Below are 26,071 nucleotides of genomic sequence, written 5' to 3' on the forward strand. Positions count from 1 at the left end.
GTCCGTCCATCTGTCCCTCTGTCCCTTGTATCTGTCTGGGTAACTGTTTCTGGAGACAGGTGTGGAAACATAATGGGGGTCCCTGCCCAGACTGAGCCAGCCTCCCTGGAGTGAGAGGCTTCTGGGACTGTGGCTGCCATAGGAGCCCCAGGGGATCCAGAGACCATGTGTGTATGTGTCTGTCCACTGTGAATGAAGTCTGCCTTCTTATAGCCCACCCCTCCCTTGCCCTTTCTCCTCCATCTTATTTAGCCTGTGCCTGCTTTCCAGCCACTGCCTGGAGAGTCTCTGCCTCTCAATTGCCTGCCTTCTGGGCATCTTCTGCCCCCAGGCCCATCTTGCCTACAGGGATCCCTTCTGCCCCCACTTGTCCTGCCACTGGCCCCTGGGCCCCTTTTCTCCAGATTGGACCTAACCCTGTACTCTAAGCTTCTCCTTTCTCTAATATGACTTCCAAGAACTAGGCACTTTTGCCTTGAAATGAATCAAATCAAATGACTCTTGCCTTATTCTCTGACTGTGGTTTCTTCTGTCATCCAGGTTTCCTCAGGAGTTGAATGTGGGAAAAGTCAGCGCAGAAGTGATGTGGCATCTGTTTGCCCAAGACATGAAATATGCATTGGAGGGTAAGGATCTGTCCAAATCGGTGGGCTGCCAGGCTCCTAGCCCAAGCTCCTCGTTCACTGTCCCTTTCCTCTTCCAGACAACTACAACAACTTGTAGTTGTTTGGTGAGTGGTATAGTGAGAAACTAAAGGAATTTTAGGCCTGGTGGGAGGTAGGCCCCAGGAGACCTTGGTAGGCAAAGTTGCAGCCAAAGCAAATATGAAAGTGGCTGTGTGGCTGTAGGTTCCTCCTTCCAGCTTTGGAGCAACTGCCTGTTCAAGATCTTCCCAGCCCAGAGATGAACTTCTCCCATGGTGGGTGTTCTGAGGTTATCCACTTCCTGGAGAATGGTCTTGTGAAACTTCAGTTTTAAATAATCAGAACCTTAAATATACAGATAGATGTAATTGTTTTCTTATGTTGGGGACTCTCTGGCCTGGCTTTTCTTGAAAGCTGCTCTGGTTTAGTATGACAATGCCAGGAAGATACTTCTTCCCTCACTTCTCCTATAGAGCAGGGCCACAGGCAAATTATTATTCATCTTACTCATTCAGCTTGTTCTTTTATTCATTTCCTACCTTGGTCCACAAAGATATCATTCCATACCTGTATCAGACCTTCCCATCTGTACCCATCTGTACTCACCTATTCAGCAGCCTTTCCTGCCTATTTAGGTATGGTAGTCTGTCTCCTCGTTCTGTGAAAGCCCATCTAGGAGGAGGAGCCATCTGGGCAGGGACGAAGCAGAGTCCGGATCTGTTATTTGGGTGGGATGGCAGGGCAGATGGGCCACCCTCAGACTCTTGAATGTGTGAGGTTTAGAATCAGTGAGTCTTAAGATTGAAAGAAATCTTGAAGATCTGTGTTACATTTGAGCCAGCTACAGACTACACACGTACATTCTGTAATACAAGCCCAAAGCAGGGCTGCCTGCTGTCAGGCCAGGGAGGAGGTCACTGGTCTCTCCCTCCAGATGCCACTTAGTGAGCCTGATGGGGAGTACAGTCTCAGTTCTTGAAGAACTCTGGCTCCAGTGGGTTTGGGGGAAAAGAGAAAATACTTGTGAAAAGTGAATCAATTCCACAAGAGAAGTAGTGGTTTTGATTCAACTCCATAAGAGAAGTAGGGGCAGAGGTTTTCAAACAGAAGTATCTTTGGAGCTAAGTTGAGGGAAAACCCAAAGGCTAGGCTCCAGGCCTCTTACATGATGTCAGCTCAGCCAGCTCTGCTTTTATCATTCTTACATGGAATTCTAGGTGAGATTTCTTTTGAAAGGAGAGTTCTGCTAATGTTTAAAACAAACACAGAAGGATTGAAAACTTCTACTTTAAGAGAAAGAATTAATGTTGGCCTGATTTCAAACATCAATTTCACTGCCTATGTAGCAGTGTGAATTTGGTCCAAACGACTTAATTTTTATGAGCTCCCATTTTCTCATCTGTAAAATGGGAGTGATGATAACATCTATTTCTTTGATGAAATACTGAGATGTATTTAGCATACTGTCTGGCACTTACTCAGCACTGACTAAATCTTAGTTCTTAAGAACAATAAGAAACCATTGCAGGCTCATGAGCAGAGATGCAATGTGAACCCAGTAGTATTTTAATAAGACCTACCTCAGTGGGAGATGAGGGCAGCTAGAACAGGGAGAGACTAGAATCAGAGAACACAGATAATGACGAGCTGTTGTAATAATTTAGGGATGGAGGGTGCTGGGATTAGAGAAGAGAAGTGGAGAGAGGAGAATGGGCTTTGATAGACATTGGAAGGAAGCCAGAACAGGACTTTGTGATGGTCAGAATATGGAGGGCAAGAGAAGGGGAGGAGTTTGGGGGCCTGGATGATAGGAGAGTGGCATTGACTCCGACTATAAAAGGAAAGTTGAAAATGCTGTTCTTCGCCAAATATTTTGTAAGTCAACATTATTAAGGTATAATTTATAGACGATACAGTAAGACCACTTTAAGAATACAATTTAATGAGTTTTGATAAATAAGCCCAACTGTGTAACAACTCTCCCAATTAAAATATGAAACAAAAGTTCCTTCTTGCCACTTTACAGTAAATCCCCACTCCATTCACCAAATGTTTATTGAATATTTTCTCTGTGCCAGGCACTGTGCTGGTTATTGGAACCCAATGAGATGAACGAGGCATAGTAGCATCCCTTAAGAAGCTCACAAAGCAATCTAGAAAACAGTCATATAAATTGGCAGTTACAACACAGAGTTATGGCCGGGTGCGGTGGCTCACACCTATAATCCCAGCACTTTGGGAGGCTGAGGCGGGCGGATCACGAGGTCAGGAGTTCGAGACCAGTCTGGCCAACATAGAGAAATCCTGTCTCTACTAAAAATACACAAAAAATTAGCCAGGTGTGGTGGTGTGTGTCTGTAATCCCAGCTACTCAGGAGGCTGAGGCAGGAGAATCGTGTGAACCTGGGAGGTGGAGGTTGCAGTGAGCCAAGATTGTGCCACTGCACTCCAACCTGGGTAACAGAATGAGACTCCGTCTCAAAAAAAAAAAAACCAAACAAAAAAAACCACAAAGTTATAATGCCACAAGAGGAGTAAGTATAGGGTGCTGAGAGCACACAAGAGAACCATGTAACCCAGACTCTGAGGACCTGGGAAGGCTTCCTGGGGGAGGCGATGTACAAGCTGAAACCTGAAGGGTAATAAGACTTAGCTGGGAGGGTGGTAGTGACAAGATAGGGAGACACAGAACATTTCATGCAGAGGCTACAGCATGTCCAAGACCTGGGGTCTAAAGAGAGCTGGCATGCTTGGAGAACTGGAAGCAGCAGTTCAGTGTGACTAGCACTTCAGAGGGTAGGAGAAGAGATAAGTAAGACCTGAAGGTGGAGAGGTGTGACAGAGTCAGATTGTGAAGGAGGTTGTAAGCCATGTCTAGGCTTTTGGACTCTCTCTCTCTCTCTTTTTTTTTTTTTTTTGAGCCTTGCTGTGTTGCCCAGGCTGGAGTGCAGTGGGCTGATCTTGGCTCACTGCAACCTCCGCCTCCTGGATTTAAGCGATTCTCTTGCCTCAGCCACCTGAGTAGCTGGGATTACAAGCGTGCACCACCACACACAGCTAATTTTTGTATTTTTAGTAGAGACAGGGTTTCACCATGTTGGCCAGTCTGGTCTTGAACCCCTAGCTTCAAGTGATCTGCCTCCCTCAGCCTCTCAAAGTGCTGGGATTACAGGTGTGAGCCACTGCACCCAGCTGACTTTTGGACTCTATCTTGAGGTAGTTGGGAGCCACTGACATATGTTAAGCAAGGGATTGACATGATCAGATTATTATGTAGAAAGGCCACTCACTCTGTCTACAGTGTGGAGAATGGATTGGGAGGCAGAATGACCAGTCTGGAGGCTATTGTAGTAATCTAGGTTAGAGATGGTGGTAATGAGACATAGGCAGGTAATAGTGTGGCTAGAAGGAATGGATAGATTCCAGAGACATTTGGAGGTGAAATCAGGAGCTGGTGATTTAACTGGGCATGAATAAAGAGGTAGAAGGAAGATTTGAGGATAAAACTCAGCATTGAACAAGAGGGTAATATTAGTTGGTGTACTCTGTTCCACTTCAGCTGGAGATTTTAAGATGGTGAGAGATGGGGGCAAGTTAAATCCAGGCATGATGAAATGTTCCATCCGAAGCTTATATGGGCTAGGTGCAGTGGCTTACACCTGTAATCCCAGCACTTTGCGGGGCTGAGGCGAGTGGATCACCTGAGTTCAGGAGTTCATGACCAGCCTGGCCAACATGGTGAAACCCCAACTCTACTAAAAATACAAAAATTAGCCAGGTGTGCTGGCACAAGTCTGTAATCCCAGCTACTCAGGAGCCTGAGGCAGGAGAATTGCTTGAACCCAGGAGGCAGAGGTTGCAGTGAGCAGAGAGAGCACCACTGCACTCCACCCTGGGCGACAGAGCGAGACTCCATCTCAAAAAAAATAAGAAGTGTATATAGACATTACCAGAACTGAAGAGAGATTAGGGGGAGATACCAGCAAACTGGGTAGTTGAAATCATGAGGTTGGACGAGCTCTCCAGGAGGAAAGGAAGGAGTTAGGTAGAAGTCAGGGGCAGGAGGTTATGGATTGGCCCTTCTGACAGACTACCCCACCTCAAACAACTTTACTGGAGCATGACTCCATGGGACTTGTTAGAATAGTTTAAAGTGTGGCCGGTGTTTCAGAACTTGTCAGTTAGTTTTTACACCAGAGAAGTTAATACAGAAATTAGGGATAGGGGCCAGAGTGCAGATAATGAATTGACAGAGAAAGTGAAAATTATATGTAAAAACGGTAATTTGAAAGTCCCTAAAAGAAAGAGTTAGGGAGTTGTGGAGTGATGGGCAGCCCTGCTGGAAAAGGAAGGAGGAGGGCCCTCCTGATGTTTCTAGGTTCTTAGACTGGTTCAAGAACACCAGGGGAGGGGGATGGAGGAGAGGGTCTCTCTCGATGTCCTGAGGGTCTCTCTGGTGTCCCTGATTTTTTTACTCTCTTTGTTGCTCATTGGTGTCTCTGCTCTGTCACAAGCATCCACTGTCATTCGTATACGAAAAGTCCTCTTTCTGGGTGGTAAGAACTTTTAGTGTCCTTTTGCCCCTAGTCTTATACCTTTTCCCTCTTCTCCTGCTCACTGCTTCATAGAAGAGACTGCAAATGCAACTTTAGGTTGAGACAGTACTGCCTGCAGTGCCAGGGAATGAAATTCCTGAGACTTGAAGCCCTTTGAGGCTTAATCCCAGGCTTCCATTTCCTCCTTCAGTGTCTGCTGCACTAGTTCACAAGGGCCAGCTGCCGCAGCCTGAATGTTCCACCTTGACTTGGAGGAGCATCGCCCACGGCAACTCAAAGTTGAGCAACAAAGTCCCCAAGGAGAATGGCCTTCTCTTCTCTGCTGCTTAGTCCTCTCCCACATTTGCTTGCTTTTACCATTATGTTGATGTGTTAGCATACAATTGATTTTTATTATTTAAATTAGTGCTTCAGCTATAAAGGGGGTAGATGAAGAGAACCTATGGGTGTGGCCAGTGCTCCAGACTCTGAGCAAATTGTGAGTTATCTTTGTCCTAGATTTTCCAGAAGGCTCTGGAGGTTCAGCAAGATGACTTTTCAAGTTCGTAATAAGTGCCCCATTTTCTGCAGCATGATATGTCCTTTCATCTGGCTGTGTTTCCATAGTTTCCAAACTGACTATTCATATTTGCATACTTCCCTGAGAATTCATTTTTTCAGTGTCTCAGCTCTGCCCTAGAGCCCTTCAGTTTGCCTCAAGATTCCATTACACCATGGCTGCCCAACTGCTCTGTCAACTTGGCCCAGTTTGATTTTCCTTGTCTCTGTAGTTGTGATTGACCCATTCATGCCATGTACACCTGCTCATCTCTGCCTTTAAGCCTATCTGAAGGATGACTCAACTACCATGATCAGAAAGGCCCTGGAAAACCATTGCCCTCTACAGTCATGGGCAGTCTCCCTACTAATCAGCATCAGCACTCATGGCCCTTTCTCGTCCTCTTCACCAGAGGCCAGATGCTAGAGCAAAAAGACCACTTCCAAATGCTAGAACAAAAAGACTGCAGGCTTTTTCTGGGAGTCTGGCTTAGTCTTTCTAGAGGAAGATTTGGGCCAAGCTTGTGGAGAGTTGCTGAGCAGAACACTGGTGGGGAGAGATGGCTGTGAGAAGGAGGTTTGGAGTCACCCTTGTCTTAGGACATCTGATGGAGTTGCCTGACCAGATCTGCTGCCTTGGGAAGGCTCAGGAACCATGGCCTCTACTGCTGGGACCTGACCCAACCTTTCTCCCTACCACTAGAGCATGAGAAAGACCGCCTGTGTAAGAGTGCTGACTACATGAACCTGCACTTCAAGGTGAAATGGCTCCACAATGAATACGTGCGGGATCTGCCTGTCCTCCAGGGGCAGGTGCCTGAGTACCCAGCGTGAGTCATCATGTGGGCACTACACAGGGAAGGGAAGACGGCCCTCTGGGTGGGCAGGGCTAGTATCCCCAATTCATTTCAACATGCCAGTCTTGGGGACTGCCTGTTCCAGGTACCACTGTAGACAGAGAAAAGTGTTAAACTGTGCCCTGCCATCCAGAGGATCCCAGTCTAGTGGAGCTGTCAGGAAATGGCATATTCCAACCACGAGTTCTAACCCCCTGTTCTCCTGCTCTGACTGCAGGTGGTTTGAGCAGTTTGTGCTACAATGGCTGGATGAGAATGAGGATGTATCCCTGGAATTCCTGCATGGGGCCCTGGAGCGAGATAAGAAGGATGGAGTAAGTCAGGGGCTTTGGCTGCACAGGGTCCAGGCCAGGTCTGCCAGCAATTAGCTATCGGCAAAAGTTACTGGGCTTTAGCCAGCTATGCCTGTCCTGTGGAGTTCACAGGAGGGCTGTTGAGGGCCACTAGCCACCCTTGCTGGGTCAGAGCCTTTTCAAACTCTACAAGCTTGGGAAAAGATAGAAGCTGTGGATGGTGACCCTGTGTGTGGTCTTCCTTAGTTCCAGCAGACATCAGAGCATGCACTCTTTTCCTGCTCTGTGGTGGATGTCTTCACACAACTCAATCAGAGCTTTGAGATCATCCGGAAGCTGGAATGCCCAGACCCCAGCATCCTTGCCCACTACATGAGGAGGTTTGCTAAGGTGACCATAACCCTTCCTACTCCCTCCCCCTTACCACCACCACACTCACAGTCTCATCACAGGCCTGAGCTCAGCACCTCTCCATTGTAGCCTCCAGGTAGAGCCTCCTGTGACCCCCATTCTCCTTTGCTTGTTTCTGGGGCAGACAGATGGTTCTGTCGTAGTGCTCTTCTGTGATTGAGAGGGAGCTTTGTCCCGTACTGTGAGATTCCCCCTTTACCTCCCTGCTGTTACTGTTCTGTGATGAGAAGTGCCACCTTAGGCAAGATCCCCATAGAAGAGCTAAGAGTTCCCTTTCCTTTTCTTTCCTTTTCTCCTCTTCTCAGACCATTGGGAAGGTGCTGATGCAATATGCAGACATCTTGTCAAAGGACTTCCCAGCCTATTGCACAAAGGAGAAACTGGTAGGTTCAGGCCCTGGGACTCTTAGAGAAAGAGAGTGGAAGACATTTGAATCCTTGCTTTTGAAGCTGTCCTCAGAATTGAGGGTTGGGGTGACACTCCTGATGCCTGATTCCCACCATGGCTTTGCTTCAGATCCATGCCACAAAATTATGAGAACTTGACAGGGTTCCTGTGAGTCTCATTTGGTACATTATCCTCTGCTAAGCTAGACCTTTGTTTAGTCTTTTATATATAAACTTAAGATATTCAACGAGTTCTAAGGGATAATACATTAATACTTGAGTACCTACCACCCAGCTTAAAAATGAAAACATTTGCTTTTAGTCAAGGAGAATTCTCTGAACTGGCCCCAGCTCTTCGTGCTTAGGGAGAAACCTATGTAATGTGTGAAGTCCCTGTGGCTTTTGTGAGAGAGGGAGGGACCCTAGGCTAATGGGCCCTATGCTGAAAGGAGCCAAGACTCAACAGCTACATCTGTCCCCAAAGCCCTGCATCCTGATGAACAACATGCAGCAACTGAGGGTCCAGCTGGAGAAAATGTTTGAGGCCATGGGAGGCAAGGAGGTAGGTCTTAGGGTTTGGGAGTCACTGTATTTTCCCTTTATTCCTGAGCTCCTTGGCCACAGAACTCTACCCTCTCTTTACTAGGTGTAGGCCAGGAATTCAGCTTGGGGTATGGGCTGGCTTAATCTGAGATAGGCATTGGGGTAATGCCCTGCGAGGGAGGAATAGGCACTGGGGTAGGGTCCTGCAAGGGAGTAGTAAGGGTGTGGGAGGGTAGAAGAGGGTAAGAAAAGCAGCCTAGCCAGGCTTACCTCCTGTGAATATAGCTGGACCTTGAAGCTGCAGACAGTCTGAAGGAGCTGCAGGTGAAACTGAATACGGTTCTGGATGAGCTCAGCATGGTGTTTGGAAACAGGTCAGTGACCCCACAATACAAGGCCCTCAGAGCCAGATGTGGTCCCTAGCCAATCCCAGAGCCCTTGCCCCACACCTCTCCATATAGCTGCAGGTGTGCAGATCTTCCCTGTACTCCTGCTGACTGTCCCTGCTGGAACTGCACCATGAGCATATGGGAATGGGACCAAATAGCTGGTGCCGCTCCAGGGACAGCGTGTGTTTGGGGAGGGGAAGGCTACACTGCGGGCACGTGTGTAGTTTCCAGGTACGGATTGATGAGTGTGTTCGACAAATGGCCGACATCCTGGGCCAGGTTCGGGGCACAGGGAATGCATCTCCAGACGCCAGGGCCTCAGCGACTCAGGATGCAGATAGCATGCTCCGGCCTCTCATGGACTTCCTGGATGGCAAGTGAGTATAGCATTCAGGACTATCCTGTGGGGATGAGCAAAGCAGATGCCATCCGGCCGGGGAGCTCCTTGGGAAGAGGGGTTCTCAAACTGTCACTCTGGCCTCACCTGTTGCCTGGACTTGCAGCCTCACCCTCTTTGCCACTGTGTGTGAAAAGACGGTTCTGAAGCGTGTACTGAAGGAGCTCTGGCGCGTGGTGATGAACACAATGGAGAGGATGATTGTTCTGCCCCCACTCACTGACCAGACGGTAAGGACACCTCCTTCCACTTCCTCCTGCTGTCTCCCTTCCCCTCACTCCCTGCTTCCTGATGGAGTTGGGGTCCTCTGCTTTTGACTGATTCCCTCTCTGCCCAGGGCACCCAGCTGATCTTCACTGCTGCCAAGGAGCTGAGCCATCTTTCCAAACTCAAGGTACACTGTGTATGGGGTCCTCCTGACAGGTGTGGTCCTTCTGAAGTCATGGAGAGAGGGTGGCTGGGGGGAAGGAAATTGGAGCTTTGGAGACTGAAGAGGAAAAGGAGGAGATGAATATGCACTGTGGGCTGGCAGGTGGGTGCATGACTGTTCTGAGCTGTCCTGATGCTGCTGATTTCTCTGAACAGGATCACATGGTGCGAGAGGAAACACGGAATCTCACTCCAAAGCAGTGTGCAGTCCTTGACCTCGCCCTGGACACCATCAAGGTGGAGGCCCCCCCTTTTTCAGACAGCCTTACCACCACACTCACTTGGCCCTGGCATTCCACTCTCCTAGACCAGGTGTCCCTCCAGCTCCTAGCACTCCATGTCCAGAAGAGAGTTACTATGTACTGCCAAGGATACAAAGAGAATCAGATACGGTTCCTAAGTTCAAGATGCTTATCATTGGTAAGGTGATATAAGGCAGGAACATATGAACTGTGCTTCAAGGCACCTGGGAGAGGTATGTCATAGGTCTCAAGTTCTCTAAGGTTCAGATGGATAAAAGAGCACTTTTGGTCCTTCTCCTTGCCTGAAATGCTTCTATTCCATTTCTGTGCCTGTCCAGAAAGACCCATCCTTCAAACACCACCCTACTTCCAAGACTGTGGCCATCCCCTACCAATCCTGCCAAATACCTAAATAATACTCTTCACCCAAGAGCCTATGACTCTGGTTCTGTGGGTGTTCCTGAACAGCCTGTTCTCACAGTCCTCTTCTTGCTTCTCTGAGGACAATGTTGGGGAGCTGCTTTCTGTAAGGAGATGAAGCAGTCACAGGTGCTCTTTTATCTTGCAGCAATACTTCCATGCAGGAGGCAATGGGCTGAAGAAAACCTTCCTGGAGAAGAGCCCAGATCTGCAGTCTTTACGCTATGCCCTGTCTCTGTACACACAGACTACTGACACTCTCATCAAGACCTTTGTGCGCTCGCAGACCACTCAAGGTAAGGCCCTGAGGGCTTTGGGTTTCCACCTCTCCTCTCTGATACACATCTTCCCCTAGGGAGTCTGTATCTTCATGCCCTTGGGGGTAGATCCATGTACTTCTTCAGAGACCCCTTCAAATTCAGATCTTGATTGCTTGATCTCAGTACTTACATCCACCCCATACCCATTACCAGGCAGGAGAATCACAGAGGCCTGGGAGATATGTCTAAGATTTCTTTTCCCAGACATTGCCTGGCCCATGCATGTTTATTGAGCTCAAGGAGTACACCCTGACTGGTAAGCAGCAAGAAGGAAAACTCTGTGAGGAAGCCTTGAGAATGAATGGAAGCCATGAGAAATATGAAGGCTCGTAGTGTGGGGAGCTTTGCTGGGAGTTGTCCTGGGGAGAGAAGGCAAAAGACTTTCCAGACTCTGCAGCATGCATAGGGAGACAAGGAAGAGAGGCAAACCATGGCAGCTGCTGAAGGGAGGGTGTGGATCCCGGGGCCCTGTGCACAGCTGTAGTTCCAGTCTCAGGGGTGCTGCTTATGCACAGGGGACCCAGGAAGCCGGCTTTCTCCCAGTGATTTTCAGTGCTCAGAACCCCTCCCTACCTTTCGCGTGGCCTGTCCAAAACAAAACACATCTGCATAGATGTAGCTCAGGTTGAAATTCTGATGCTGGAGCAGAGCCCTCCCCGGAGGCACCTCAGGCACATTTCTTACTGCTTGTTCCTAGGAAACCTGAGCAGGCTGCCTGGGGGAGCGAAACTGGTGGCAGAAGTTGATGCTTAGGCTTTACTGAGCTGTGTGTGAATCTGGGGCACAGGGCTGACCTAGAGGGGAGAGGGGTTTAAGCAGGTAGACTGGTGATAGAAGGTCAGAAAATGGAAGGGACCTAAAGTACTGCTCTATTCCCCATCTGTTCTCATTTCCAATCCAGGGAGGGAAGAATAGAGAGCAAAGAAGAGCTGTGAGTCTTACTTAAGTGGACAGGGAGAACTTTTACAGAGCTGGGTACATGTGCAGGCATACACCATCAAAGAAGATCTGAGTTAATCCAGAAAGGCTTTTTAGAAGCATTAAGCTTTAAGCTTGATAAAAGATGAGGAGAGCCTGGAATGAGCACACATATGGTGAGAGCAAGGTTGGAGACTGCAGGAAGAATCCCTATGTATGTGTGTGCATTTTCTACCCATTGCTTTATCATTTAAGGGTCTAAGAAATTAGAGCCTCCAGCCTCTCTCTTGTCCTGCTGGTCTCAGATACCTCCTCTCTTTTTTTTTCTACTGTTTCTACCTATGATTTGGTTGGTCTCTGACCCATGAAGTCTAATTTGGAGCATTCACACACTGACTTCAGCTCTTTCACTTCTTTCTCCACTCTGCCCCACCTCTGTGCTCCCTCAGAATATGTGTAGAGCTGCTTTGAATGGCTGTTAACTCCTTAGACTGCTAACGAATTCTTCTTTCTCTGTTCTGCTGCTGCTACTGCCTCTGACTTGCCTGTCCTCATTCAGTGCATGATGGGAAAGGTATTAGATTTACTGCTAATGAGGACATTCGGCCAGAAAAGGGTATGTTGTACACCATGCAAATATGGATCTAACATGGGCTAACACTGACCCCTGGGAGCTAGAATGAGCAACTCGTGCTGGGAGTGGGGGAACCAGCTGTCAAAGTTTAGGAGCTCTATCCCAAGTCTTAGAGATGGGCAGTGCCTTCATATAGCCCAGGAAGGGGTTCTGTTGTTGATCCCTGTCTGTGTTCTCAGCATTCTCCCACCCCTCTGCCTCAGGACAAAGAAGGATTTTCTCTGGGGTGTAAGATTGTGGTGTTTTCTTTTTTCTTTTCTTTTCCTTTTTTTTTTTTTGAGACAGAGTCTCACTGTGTCGCCCAGGCTGGAGTGCAGTGGCACGATTTCTGCTCACTGCAAGCTCCGCCTCCCAGGTTCACACCATTCTCCTGCCTCAGCCTCCAGAGTAGCTGGGACTACAGGTGCCCACCACCATGCCCAGCTAAATTTTTTTGTATTTTTAGTAGAGACAGGGTTTCACCGTGTTAGCCAGGATGGTCTCGATCTCCTGACCTCATGATCCACCCGCCTTGGCCTCCCAAAGTGGTGGGATTACAGGCATGAGCCACCACACCTGGCCCGGTGTTTGCTTAAAATAGGGTGGGGTCTCTGCTAAGGGGAGCCTGTAGATTGGCTCTTTTCAGAGATTGGAACTGGGGAGTTCATTCTATAGAGGGGCCCAGGTTTGAGGGGGATGAAGTCTTTCAGAGCACAGCAGCCCCCCAAGCAGGGACCTCTAGGAATCCTGGGCATAGGTGGAAGGTTGCTGCTTTTGGCTAGAGAAGACCCACATTTTTCCATTAAGAGACACCACCAAGTCAACATAATTCCCAGACACAGATATAAGGTGATGGCACTGTCCTACCCCAACATCTTTTAATGAAAAATCCTTCAGCCTAGGAGATAGAGTTTTGGGGATCCTTGAGAGAGAGTCTTAGTGCACTTTTGGAAAATATTGTGCCTAAGATGCTGTCAGCTTAACTTGTGTTACAAGACACAGCCTTGTTCTTTATCCCATTTCTTTCCCTTCTTCTATTGCTTACTCCCCATGGTTACTGTGGTGATTGCTTCTTGCTTTTGGGTATAGGGTGGTGGCCTCCTCACCCCTCAGTTTTACCTCCTAGAGTTCTCCAAAGGGGGATCATCTCTCCATTTGTCCCTCAGGGTCTGGTGTGGACGATCCTGTGGGAGAAGTCTCTATTCAGGTGGACTTGTTTACACACCCGGGTACTGGGGAGCACAAGGTCACAGTGAAAGGTGAGTGATGGACTTACAGGTCTGCCCTTTCCTTGCCCAGTGGCCTCACTCATCACTCAAAAGCAGGGGCTGCTCATCTCAGCCCTCCTCCAAGGGGAAGGTCACGTGGGGTTCAAGAACTGGGAATTCCTGGTGGGATCCCTCAAAGGTTTCCCTTGTTTGGGCAGTGGTGGCTGCCAATGACCTCAAGTGGCAGACAGCGGGCATGTTCCGGCCTTTCGTGGAGGTGACCATGGTTGGCCCACACCAAAGTGATAAGAAGAGGAAGTTCACAACCAAGTCCAAAAGCAACAACTGGGCCCCCAAGTACAATGAGACATTCCACTTGTAAGTTACAGGGTGGGGGACCTGCAGGACTCTGGGATGGGGGTAAAACTTGAGGGGTGGGTGGGGAGGAGGGCCCTGGGAGATGGCAGACTAAGGTGAAATCAGCTGAAGACTCTCAACTCTGGCCTCATTAACTTCTATCTTGTGCTCACAGCCTCCTGGGAAATGAAGAGGGGCCAGAGTCCTATGAGTTGCAGATATGCGTGAAGGATTACTGCTTTGCCCGGGAAGATCGCGTGCTAGGGCTGGCTGTGATGCCTCTGAGGGATGTCACAGCCAAGGGCAGCTGTGCCTGCTGGTGTCCCTTGGGCCGGAAGATCCACATGGATGAGACGGGCCTGACCATTCTCCGGATTTTGTCTCAGAGGAGCAATGACGAGGTGGCCCGAGAATTTGTGAAACTCAAATCAGAGTCTCGTTCCACAGAGGAGGGGAGCTGAACACCTTCGACTCCTGTGCCAATCAGGCAGCAGCAATTTCACAAATCAGGGCCAGTGGGAGTTAGCTGTGTAATCAGCTTAGGATCTTTGCAGTCAAGAGGCTGACCCCTTCAGTTAAAGATATTTCAGGAAAAATTTGGGGTGGTGATAATATTGCTTTTCACAGAAAGGGTCATGAAGCCCTGACCCAGCAGGACTGTGGTACTAGGGGCTGGTATCTGGGGTTACCATATGGAGAAATTTTCCATAAAGAGAGGACAAACATTTCTGAGAGTGTCAGCCATTCTTGGTAGACACCCCTCCACTCCTCATTCCACCTCTACCATCTCCATGCCACAGCTTATCCAGTTAGACACATACACACCAATCATTAGAAAAACAAGTGTAGAGGGTGTGGAACTTGTGCCTGGCTGGCTGGGTAGTCAGTTGAGCCTGTTGCTGAGCCCTGTGGTCTGGATTGGAGTATGACCAGGGCAGGAGTACACAGAATAGAATTTAGACTGTCCCTTGAGCAGAATTCACTGATTTTCTGTGGCTCCAATGAGAACAAGGCTTTGAAACTGAACAAGATACCTTCTAGAAATGAACTGTGCTAATCCCTTTCCCCAGATTGTATCATGAGTAGGACCAGGTTCACGTGGTGCTTCAAAGCCCTGAGAAGAATATTTCTTTGGACCCCAGGCACTAGGGGCCACCTGCCTGGGAGTCTCCCTGCCTCACTCCTCTAGGCAGGGGAGTGATGCTTGCGGACGTGACAGGCTGTTCTAACATGTATCTACCTGAGGGGTAGTTGAAGGATCCAGGAGTATTTTCTTCTTGGGTAGGCCCTGAACAAAGCCAAATAGAAACCAGTCTAGAAAAAGTCCTGCTCATCTGTGTCCACTGCCTTCTAGCCATCCTTCACCTTGCAGAGAGAATCTAGACTTTGGTCTCAGTTTCTCTCTTTCATCTGGGTCATTTGCTATTCCCCTCAGATATTCAACCCTGTAGAAGGAGCCTGGACTCTGATCCCTCTGTACAGGCTGGATGGAGGGGGCCCTCAACATTCCCTGGGAGGTCAGAGACAAACTTTCAGAGAGTCAGATGGACTTCTCAAGACTTGCTCAGAGATGTGACATGGTTCTTGGATTTCCTCTGTAGCAGCCTCCTGGACTTCCTGAGGACTCGACATTGTCCACAGATGTACTGGCCATTACATGAAACAAGAAACCAAGCATCTTGCTGTTGTTAATTATTATATGTGCCATTGTTACAGATTAAAGGCTAGTCTGTAATAAATTATCTTATAGCAGCCTTTGGGGTTTGGTAATTCTGCTAATGTGTGGAAAGCCATGGAAATGACTGCCCTCTATAATGGTAGATTTTGGCCTAATGGTCCTTTGCTGCTTCACACTCCTCCACCCCCATACCTGACTGCCAGTGGGTGAAGCCTAAAGTGGTTCTGGATAAGCACCACTGGGCTAACATCCTGTCCTAGAGCTGAGACCACCAATCTAATTAAGAGAGTCATGGGACATAAGGCACCGGCTTCCTGCAAAAGGTTCAAAAGAGTAGCAGTAGAGGTATTCTGGTGAAAACTCGTCCATGCTTCTCTTCCTTTTGTCTAGAATCGCTAGGACAGATCACAGCCTGGGTTGTGAGGACAAGGCAGGGGCCCACTGGGGAGAGGTGTGCCTGCCCATCTTGGCAGAGGACTGAGGCTGCCACAGATAGGACAGAAGATTAGGCTTAGGACTGTACCTTGGCCTTTCATTCAGGCTCTATTCAAGGAAGAAGAGCTGCAGTAGAATGCCTACTCCCAAAGGGGAAGAAATAAGGTAAAACGCCTCCTGGCATGGAAATGGGAAAAGCTGAAACAAGAAAGATAGTGTTCACCTACTCTCTCAACCTGCACCATCACTACTTGTGGGGCAGGGACTAACGGGGCACCAGGCGGCTAAATAAATCCTTAGAGTTCAGTTGCTCATTTAAAAATTTCCTCCTCCCTGCTCCTCTCCCAAGCCAACCACTTAACATTTCTGCCTCAAAATTACCTGTTGAATCCATTGGGTCGCCTCAAATTCCCACGACTACCACAAGAGTCGTGGCAGCTTTTACGTCCTCATGCCTGAGTTACTGTGATAATCCCCTGCTTCCGTTCTTACCCTGTTCTCTTCACACACTCTAATATAAAGTCCTTCTCCTATTAAACTATTCAGTGATCACTGATAGCCTCCAGGCTGAAACTCCAGGACCCTCCAATATATGTGCAGCCGGCACCGCCCCCCTTGCCGCTATCCTGCAGCTATTCTAAAGCACTGCCCCGGCAGGTCCCCTACACGCACCATGCGCTCCTACCCGTCCGTGCCTGCACATGCTGCTCCCCTTGCCGGAAAGTCAGCCAGCCTTTTCCACTGCTTTCTAGGTTCTGATATCCAGACGCCTCTCCACAGCACTCGACATTGTTATAATTTACTTGTCCCTGTCCCCTCATCAGCCGGTGACCTACCCAAAGGCAGGATCTGAGTTTCATCTCCATTCCCTCAGCGGAGAGCATAGTTCGGGTACTTCAAAGCCAAATCGGCAGCTAGGGGCCCCCTCCTTGGAGAAACATAATGGGTCCGGCACCTGAGGACAGGGGTGTGGCCAGGGGCGGGCTCATGGGAGATGGGCGTGGTTTGTGGGCGGGGCTCTGCTCTAAGCTGGAACTTGGGGCTCTAGGGCGCCTGCGCAGGAAGGTGCGTTAAGATGGCAGTCGCTGGAGTGTGGAGGCTGGGCGGTGACGGTGAGCAAGAGGAGCCCAAAGGGGGCGCCCGAGTAGAGGTTATCGCCTTCTCCCTCCCAATATTCCTTGGAGAGAGACTATCCCATCTCAGTATTTCCAGTAGCTGTCCATCCTCATACTTTCTTGAGACCACTCCCCATATTCGAGTATACTGGTTTTCCAGACACTCCCACAGAGGACATATTTGTCGAGATTATCTAAGAAAGGGGGGCTTTATCCCCCATATAACTCCTAAAGGGCACACATTTTTCCAGTTATGAAGCAGATACCCCCAAAACCTCCAGTAATTGCACATTCTTGTTAACTCGGAGTTTTCCACTTTTCCAGCGCTATGCAGATTCTCTAAGAAGTCATAATCCTTGTCCCATACTTGTTCTGAAGTGGCACGTTTGCTATCATTCCCTCCCACTCTTCGGCATAGGATACCTACTCTAGAGGCAAGAGTCAAACTCTGGCTGGCTACCCATGGCTTCAGCAAGCTTTCAGATTTGAATTAGCCACTGATTTCTGTAGGCTATGTCTAATCAGAATTAGAACAGAAGTACCTTTAACAGTGGGCTTTTAAGAGAGAAAAATCACATCTTTCAGCTTAAGTTGTCGCTGACGTATTCATTGTGAATATTCGGACTAACTCCCTGAATGATCCTCCCAACTCCAGAAGCAGACAGGCAAAGTTGAAAAAGCAGCAAATAGTGGAGATGGTATTGAAGTAGGAGTCAGAAGACTGGGCCCAATTCGGCTACATTCTAGTCAGGAGATGACCTTTAACTTCTCAGAGCCTCAATAACTTGCATCTGTCATCTAGGACTAATAATTCCTGCTATGTCTACCTCCGAGGGGTCAAATGGGCTCATATATATGAAAGCACGTTGAAAACTATACATTTTCTTTAAGTGTATAGGGGATTATTATAAATGATCCTCTGAGTTCTAATTAACTTCCAAGGAATTTGCCTTGCTTGGTACTGGGTTCAAATGCAACAGATATTTTTTGAGCGCTTACTATGTGCCAGGTATTCGTCTAGGCATGAGGCCTAGCATTGAACAAAAAGAGACAAAAACCCCTTATAAATTTAAAAGTGAGTCATCAGCATGTTAAGTGCCTACTCATTACCCAGTGCAGCACCAAAGCATGGTGAAGTAGTAGGAAGAATCTGGATTCTAGATTTAACTCTGCCACTATATAGCTGTGTGAGAAAGACTTTTTCCCTATGTGAGCCTGAACTTCCTCATCTGTAAAACAAGGTAACCTCTAAGGCTCTTTCCAGCTAAAATATGCTTATCACTTGCGATTCTAATTGCTAAAGTTTCCTACCCCTGAGGAGCTTATTGCCCTGCTGTGATAACCAGACTGGCAAAGCTGAACAGTCATAGAACTAGAAGGACAAGAGTGCTGATGTCACACTAGGTCCCACACAAGAGTGGTAACAACAGTGTTGCTCTGTAGGTAATGGAGTATTTAGAGAGACTTGTTGGACTTGGGAGGATGGGAAGCTTTGAATTAGAGGAAAAAGAGGAGATTTTCTTGCAAATATTGGGATGTGAATGAATGGAAGTATAAAGGAAAAGAAAACATGCCATTTGTTACTTTTCTAGTGTATCACAGTCCTGGCAGAAAAATAGTTGATATTTAAAATGGCTGAACTGAAAAGAACCCATATAGAGGTATGGTCAATGTTAAGGAGACTAACAAGGAATGGTGAAACAGACTAGCAACAGTGGTGAATCAGTAGCACTTCTAGACCTGAAGTGGAAAGGTGGGAAGTGTTGTTACCAGAGCCCAGCTAGAGACAACTTTGTAAGAAGGACTGCCTGACGAGACATATCCGTAAGGCCAGGTACAGGGGCTCACGCCTCTCAACACTTTGGGAGGCTGAGGTGGGAGGATCGCCTGAGGTCAGGAATTCAAGACCAGCTGGGACAACATAACGAGACCCTGTCTCTACAGAAAAGCCCAAGAGAGGGTTTTCGGATCTCGCGCAAGAAGGAATTTGAGGCAAATTCATACAGCAAAGTGAACGCAAGTTTATTAAGAAAGTAAAGGAATGAAAGAATGGCTACTCCATAGGCAAAGCAGCTCAGAGGCCTGCTGGTTGCCCATTTTTATGGGGTTTTTTTATTATATGCTAAACAAGGGGTGGAATATTTATGCCTCCCCTTTTTAGACTATATAGGGTAACTTCTTGACATTGCCATGGCATTTGTAAACTGTCATGGCACTATTGGGAGTGTAGCAGTGAGGACGACCAGAGGTCACTCTCATCACCAACTTGGTTTTGGTGGGATTTAGCTGGCTTCTTCACTGCAACCTGTTTTGTCAGTAAGGTCTTTATGATCTGTATCTTGTGCCGACCTTCTATCTCATCCTGTGACTTAGAATGCCTGTCTGACAATGCAGCCCAGTAGGTTTCAGCCTTATTTTACCAAGGCTCTATTCAAGATGGAGGTGTTTAAACACCTCTGACAGTATTACTATTTATTTATTTATTTATTTATTTATTTATTTATTTTCAGCATCTATGGGCCATAGTACTATTTAATCAAACACTAATTTAGGTTTTTCTGGCTGGGTGCGGTGGTCCACACCTGTAATCCCAGAACTCTGGGAGGCTGAGGTGGGTGGATCACTTGAGGTCAAGAGTCAAGACCAGCCTGGCCAACATGGTGAAACCCCGTCTCTACTAAAAATACAAAAATTAGCCTGTCATGGCCAGGTTTGGTGACTCATACCTGTAATCCCAGCATTTTGGGAGGCCGAGGCGGGTGGATCATGAGGTCAGGAGATCGAGACCATCCTGGCTAACATGGTGAAATCCCGTCTCTACTGAAAATACAAAAAATTAGCCTGGCGTGGTGGCGGGCGCCTGTAGTCCCAACTACTCAGGAGGCTGAGACAGGAGAATGGCGTGAACCTGGGAGGTGGAGCTGGCAGTGAGCCAAGATTGCGCCATACTGCACTTTAGCTTGGGCAACAGAGCGAGACTCCATCTCAAAAAACAAACAAAAAAATTAGCCAGGCGTGGTAGTGCAGGCTTGTAATCCCAGCTACTTGGGAGACTGAGGTGGGAGGATCACTTAAACCCAGGAGGTGGAGGTTACAGTGAGCCAAGATGGTGCCACTGCACTCCAGCCTAGGCAACAGAGCAAGACTCCGTCCCCAAAACATAAATAAAAATAAAAATTTTAGTTTTTTCTGTTAATGTATTTTGTAAGTGTGCTTAACATCTACAATCAGTTGACTTATGTAAAGGAGGTTACCCTCTATAATGTGAGTGAGCCTCATCTGATGAAGGAATTAAGGGCAAAAACTGGGGTTTACCAAAGAGGAAGAAATCCTGCCTCAAGACTCTAAAAGTCCTACCTGAGCTTCCTGAGATGTATATTTTTATCTATGTAGACTTTATATATGTATATGTAAATATATCTCTTTCTCTCTGTATAGATAGATGATTTCTATTGGTTCTGTTTCGCTAAAAAGACATATGTCATCCCTGCACTGAATGTTGTTTACAGGAAGTTGCAGTCTTCACATTTTTTGAAAAAACAATTCACGCACAAAGTTGTTTTACAAAACCTTAAGTAGCCAAAAGGATATAGAGTGAAAATTGAGTCTCCCTTCTACCCCTAGTGTTCTGCCTCCCAATTACTTAGTTACTTTACTGTTACTAATTTGTTATAAATCCTTCCAAACATGAATATAACTAGAACACCGAATAAATGGGACCCATAGGAACCAATCATAAAAGCACTTTATTTTTGTCTCTTGTTTTTTGAACCAGACTATTAGTTTCCCTCCTGCCACTGAGAAAAAGCAGACCCCATTTCTACCTTTTCAGTGGAAAATATATGGAATATTCCAGATAAAAGCAGTTATTCAAGCTGAGTGAAAGTGTCCTCTTGCTCTTCCTTCTCCCCTTCACACTCAACTCCAGCCTCTGAGAAACCTCCCCTTTCAAAACTCCTTTTGAAAACCCCTGCTTTACATTATTTTCTTCAGTAAGGAAGGAAAGTGACAGGTATTGCCTTTTATTGTAGATAAGAAAAGCTAGAAAACTGGGAATGAATCATTTGTTTTAGGTATAAATGATTTAGGATTCCAAGCTAAGAAACAGAACTGAGTTTTCCAAACTTCCTGTTAGAGTTTTTTTGTTGTTGTTTATTTTTTTAATCTCACCCTTGCTCCTGATTTTAAAACCAGTAACACTTGTTTAAAGGAAAGCACAACACTTGGTTTCTAAGATGCTCTTCAACAAACTTTTTTTTTGAGAAAGAGTCTCACTGTGTCAGCCAGACTGGAGTGCAGTGGCTCGATTTCGGCTCACTGCAACCTCCACCTCCTGGGTGCAAGTGATTCTCCTGCTTCAGCCTCCCGAGTAGCTGGAATTACAGGCATATGTTACCATGCCCGGCTACTTTTTGTATTTTTAGTAGAGACAGGGTTTCACCATGTAGGCCAGGCTGGTCTCGAACTCCTGACCTCAGGTGATCCACCTGCCTTGGTCTCCCAAAGTGCTGGGATTACAGGAATGAGCCACCACCACACCCAGCCAACAAACATTGTTAACTACCTACTATGTGCAAAATAGTTAAGACTAGCTCAGAAAACATTCAGTCACTTTTATAGACCGAAAGAAATAGAAGATAAGCCATCTCAAAGGATCAGTATTATGATACCTAATAAGGAGTTTACTTTGTGAGATTGAGAAGTTACAAGTGCCAGAAGGACATGGTGTGACCTCCAATATTTGTTCAGACCCAAGTGAAAACTCTAGACAGGGGTATTTATAGCACACAGTTACTTTATAAAGCCTGCCTTATAGACTGAGAACTCCCGAGGGAGACTGTGAGGTTGGAAATAGAAAAAGGTGGTAGCTAAGAAACTAGTGTTTTGAAGATTCCTCGCTATTCCATTTTGTGTTTAAATATTATTTTATATTCATCTTCAGCTCTTTGCTTTAAACTATTTGAAACCAAAGCTAAGTTTATTGAAAAGTTATCAGGGGGTCCATGAACCACTTTGGGAAGGAGAAAGTTGTAAATGAGGATTTTGAGACTCATTCATTTTCCTTCAGTAGAGGAAACAGAAAAAAAAAAAATCTACAATAAAAGAATTTGGCAAATTCTCAAAAGTTGGGAACCAGAAGTAATAAACTGAAGGAGATCTAGTCATCTAAATGGCATCATAGACTAGTAGCTGTTTGAACATCTTCCCACCACTCCCAGAATTTTAAAGTTCCTAAGTTTAGAAGGTTTTCCTAGAGTGTTTTGCTGTGAGAAAGACATTGTAGTTGAAATGAGGAGGGGACAAGACAGGGAGTTTAACTGAGAAGTGTCCTGTGGAGTGCTGGTAGTTTTGGGACTGTGCCTTTTAAATGCATTTTGGGATAAGACTTACTTTCTATTTTCCTCCCCCCCCCCTTTTTTTTTTCTTTTTCTTTTTTTTTTGGTATATGTTCTTCCATAGCATTAGAAAAAAAAACAAACCTTTTGTTTTCTTCTGTAATTGTTAGCTTTGCTGAGATTCATGTGCTGGGAATCAGGTTGGGGAACCTTGATTTCTGGAATAACTGGGGATTTGTGCATTGGGTGTAATAGCTAATTCAGAGAAACTCGGACAGAATAGATTAGAAGTTTTTGTAATTTTATACAACAGTTTGGGGAAAATGTAGCTTTTATTTTAGGGAATGATAGGCATATCTGCTTCTGTGAGAGCCCTTTCCTCAGGTTCTCAAAAGCATTTAAGTCAACCAGGATTCTGTTCATGTGTAATCTCCTCTGATATTTTTTGTTCTGTTTGTTGTTGTTGCTGTTAAAAGACAAGGTCTCACTCTGTTGCCCAGGCTGGAGTGCAGGAGTGTCTTCATAGCTCACTGTAAGCTCAAACTCCTGGGCTCAAGTGATCCTCCCACGTCAGTCTCCCAAGTAGCTAGGACTACAGGCGTGAGCCACCATGCTTGGCTAATTTAAAAGATATATAGAGAGAGATGGAGTCTCACTACATTGCCCAAGCTGGTCTTGAACTCCTGGCCTCAAGCAGTCCTTCCACCCCAGCCTCCCAGAGTGTTGGAATTACAGGCATGAGCCACTGTGCCTGGCCCTGTGCTGGTTTTTTTGTTGATGAGATGTTTTTCTCCAGAGGACGGATTTATTCATTGAGTGTTCATTATGACTTCTTTGGACACAGTCTAGGTTATTTTAGTCCTAAGAGTCTGGCTATGCTGGTGTCACAGTTATGTCATTTCTATGTTTCATTGTGTTTGCTATATTTTATGTGGTTTTCAGACTGAGCTAAATATAAACAAAGACTTGTGATTAAAGTCTGCCCCCAATACAAAATATTAAGTATTTTATGCTTAATATATTCACCAGCCTTTTGTGTACAAGTAAGCGTGGTGGATGCAGGATGCTGGCAGCACAGAATCACAACTGTGGCTTAGGGGAACTTGAAGTCAGTTTGTAGTATAATGCCAACAGGAAGACCGTAGGCTAATAGGTCAGCACCCTATTCCCAACCCCTAGTTTCGGCCATCTATGTTATATAATTTCATCTACAGTTTAGGAAGCTTGGAGACTATCAACTCAAGGTTGGACAGGTTATTTCTACCTTTGGATTCTCCTGTCTAAGTGAAAGAACTTTAGTTTCTACAACTATGTCTTATAGAGGCTAGTGCTATTCCTTAAATTCTGTTTGGCGCCTCTTTTATTACTCTTAGGTTTTTCAACATGCTTTTTAACATGTCATGATTGTGTCCCCAGATATTTAGTAATTACAAAGGGAAAAAATAGTAAGTTTACAGCAGAAAGTCTGGAAGGCACTATCTTAGCCGAGTGATCTAGATTCACACCACCAAGAATACATAGCAACAGCATGTTTCCTCATGATATCATGCACTGAGAAGGGCACATCACACAAATCCAAGTTTAGGCATATTCTACAGAAAAACTGGCCAGTTCCCTTCAAAAGTATCAAGGTCATAAAAAGCAAGGAAAGAATGAGGAACAGTAACAGGTTGGAGGAGATTAAAGGGACATAACAACTAAATGCAATATGGGATCCTGGGTTGGTTCTTGGAACAAAAAAAGATAATTGTGGGAAAAAATGGTAAAATATTAAATTCTTTTTTTTTTTTTGAGACACAGTCTTACTATGTGGCCCAGGCTGGAGTGCAGTAGTGTGATCTCAGCTCACTGCAGCCCCGCCTCCCTGGCTCACACCATTCTTCTGCCTCAGCCTCCTGAGTAGCTGGGACTACAGGTGCCTGCCACCATGCCCAGCTAATTTTTTTGTATTTTTAGTAGAGACGGGGTTTCACTGTGTTAGCCAGGATGGTCTCTATCTCCTGACGTTGTGATCCGCCCACCTCGTCCTCCCAAAATGCTGGGATTACAGGCATGAGCCACCGCGCTTGGCCTAAAATATTAAATTCGATACGGTAGTTAATAGTATTATGCCAAGGTTAAATTGTTTGTTAATTATTCTATGGTTTGTGAGATACTAATATAAGGATAAAGTATGGGTGAAAAGTATATAGAAATTCTTTGTATTATTTTTGCAATTCTCTGTAAATTTAAAATCTCCAAACGTTTTTTAAAATTTAGTGCCCCAAATTGGACATACTATTTCAGTAAAGATTATTTTGAAAATTACTCTCCTGAATAAGATAGGAAGAGTATTTTCCTATAGTTGGTGAATTCACTTAATTTTTTTCAGCTTTTTATTATTATACATTGAATAGATATAAGATTTATAACAAATGTGTAGTTGTAAAGAGTTAGCAATAACAGAAGCACAAGTATAGCCTGAAGCTCCCAGTATTCTCTCTCTTATCCCTTTCCCTCTCTCTAACCTCTGTCCTGAATTTTCTATTTTTATTTTCTTACTTTTATTTATAGGTTTACCTTGATCTTTAACTTTATGTATGTAAATGATATAATACTGTATGTCTTCTTCTGCAGATTTTTTCCCTAAATATTATACTCCTGAGATTTATCAATGTTGATGTCATTCACTCATTTTCACTGCTGTAGAGCTTTCCATTGTATGACCATACTAGAAGATACTTACTGATCTTATTGTTAATAACCATTTGTTGGTTTTCAGTTTTGCTGTTATAAGTAGTGCTATTTCATACATCCTTGTGCATGATGTTATAAGAGTTTCATTAGGATATACACCTAAAAATGGACATGGTAAGATATGGAGTACATGCTTGATCAACCTTTTAGATAAGGCCAAATTGTTTTCTAAAGTGGTTGTCCAACTTTTAATACCACCACCAATATATAGATGTTCTAGTGGTTCAATTTTTTCTGTAACACAATATTATTAGACTTTAAATTGTTTTACTAATATGGTGGGTATGTATATTAAAATATTTAACCATTGCTATTTATTGATTGACTACTTTGTGCCAAGCACTGTGGCAGGCAATTTCATCCATTAATTAATTTCTCTCACAACTCTTCTATCTTAGCCCCATAATGAAGACTAATGCTATACTTCATTCTAAATACGTGAGTACCCCTAAACCTCTTTCTGACAAATTTATTAACTGGCCTTTCTCTACCCTGTATCTAAGTTATTTACTTTTAAAAATTTATTTTAGAAGAAATCTGAGACAGAAAGTTGTTAATAATTTGTCCCAAGTCACATTGTTGTTAATTAGTAGCAGACTTTCAACTAAAACCCAATTTTCTGGCTCCTAGTCCACTTTTTATAATTTAACTTTTTAGAACAATTTGTGAATCAAGCAGCCCTCTGAACTAGAATAGGTTCAAAGAGACCCTCTAATCTGTTTTTTGCTGCATCTCTTCCCTTCTTCCTTCTATACCTCAGTTCTTCCTCCTTTCCTTTCACATTCTTCCATGCTTTCTCTGAGTTTAACAGCTTAAATATACTTTACAGTTGGCTGCCATGTGACATGATGTGTGTGCAGAAAACGTCACAAGATTGATAAGCACCTGGTTCCAACTGGAACAGTCATTACTCAGGCCCCTAGTTGGCTGGCGTATGCCTTATACCCATTTCACATTTCAAGGTGTGCTGCTTATGGGGATTTGGCCAGACTACCCTCTCAAAGCTGTTAGTGGCCCTGAAGGGGTGGGAGAGCCTCCAGAACTTCAGGCCATCCCATCTTTGGCTTTCCTTTTTCAGCAGTGGTAGGAACCCCAGCTCTGGGAGTACAGGCAACTGGGAGTAGGTCTGGGTGCCCAGAAAATGGTGATATTGGAACTGCTAACATTGTTTAGGAGAACACAGATTCTGTGGATAGAAGAGACAGACCTGAAGTGGGGGTACAAAATTTGTAGCCCACAGACTCACAAGCA

General features: G+C 45.7%; 2 protein-coding genes across 5 annotated transcripts in view; both read left to right on the forward strand.

Moving 5' to 3' along the window:
• Window positions 1-15,272, forward strand: part of UNC13B (unc-13 homolog B) — a 233,211-nt gene extending 217,939 nt beyond the window's left edge. For all 4 annotated transcript variants that reach the window (XM_073021753.1, XM_007968847.3, XM_007968848.3 and 1 more), the window contains 15 exons: window positions 541-626; window positions 6,441-6,567; window positions 6,812-6,908; window positions 7,134-7,277; window positions 7,604-7,681; window positions 8,169-8,246; window positions 8,513-8,601; window positions 8,841-8,993; window positions 9,120-9,243; window positions 9,351-9,407; window positions 9,599-9,679; window positions 10,253-10,400; window positions 13,122-13,214; window positions 13,382-13,541; window positions 13,696-15,272. In XM_073021753.1, coding sequence (XP_072877854.1) covers window positions 541-626; window positions 6,441-6,567; window positions 6,812-6,908; window positions 7,134-7,277; window positions 7,604-7,681; window positions 8,169-8,246; window positions 8,513-8,601; window positions 8,841-8,993; window positions 9,120-9,243; window positions 9,351-9,407; window positions 9,599-9,679; window positions 10,253-10,400; window positions 13,122-13,214; window positions 13,382-13,541; window positions 13,696-13,981 — 1,801 coding nt within the window. In that variant the 3' untranslated portion in view covers window positions 13,982-15,272. The remainder of the gene's footprint in view (window positions 1-540; window positions 627-6,440; window positions 6,568-6,811; window positions 6,909-7,133; window positions 7,278-7,603; window positions 7,682-8,168; window positions 8,247-8,512; window positions 8,602-8,840; window positions 8,994-9,119; window positions 9,244-9,350; window positions 9,408-9,598; window positions 9,680-10,252; window positions 10,401-13,121; window positions 13,215-13,381; window positions 13,542-13,695) is intronic.
• A 1,034-nt stretch (window positions 15,273-16,306) lies between these two features.
• Window positions 16,307-26,071, forward strand: part of LOC103219230 (phospholipid-transporting ATPase FetA-like) — a 109,800-nt gene continuing 100,035 nt past the window's right edge. The window contains exon 1 of the mRNA XM_073022226.1: window positions 16,307-16,460. Coding sequence (XP_072878327.1) covers window positions 16,307-16,460 — 154 coding nt within the window. The remainder of the gene's footprint in view (window positions 16,461-26,071) is intronic.

This window comes from Chlorocebus sabaeus, chromosome 12 (genome assembly GCF_047675955.1).
Source record: "Chlorocebus sabaeus isolate Y175 chromosome 12, mChlSab1.0.hap1, whole genome shotgun sequence".
Classification (NCBI taxonomy): Eukaryota; Metazoa; Chordata; class Mammalia; order Primates; family Cercopithecidae; genus Chlorocebus; species Chlorocebus sabaeus.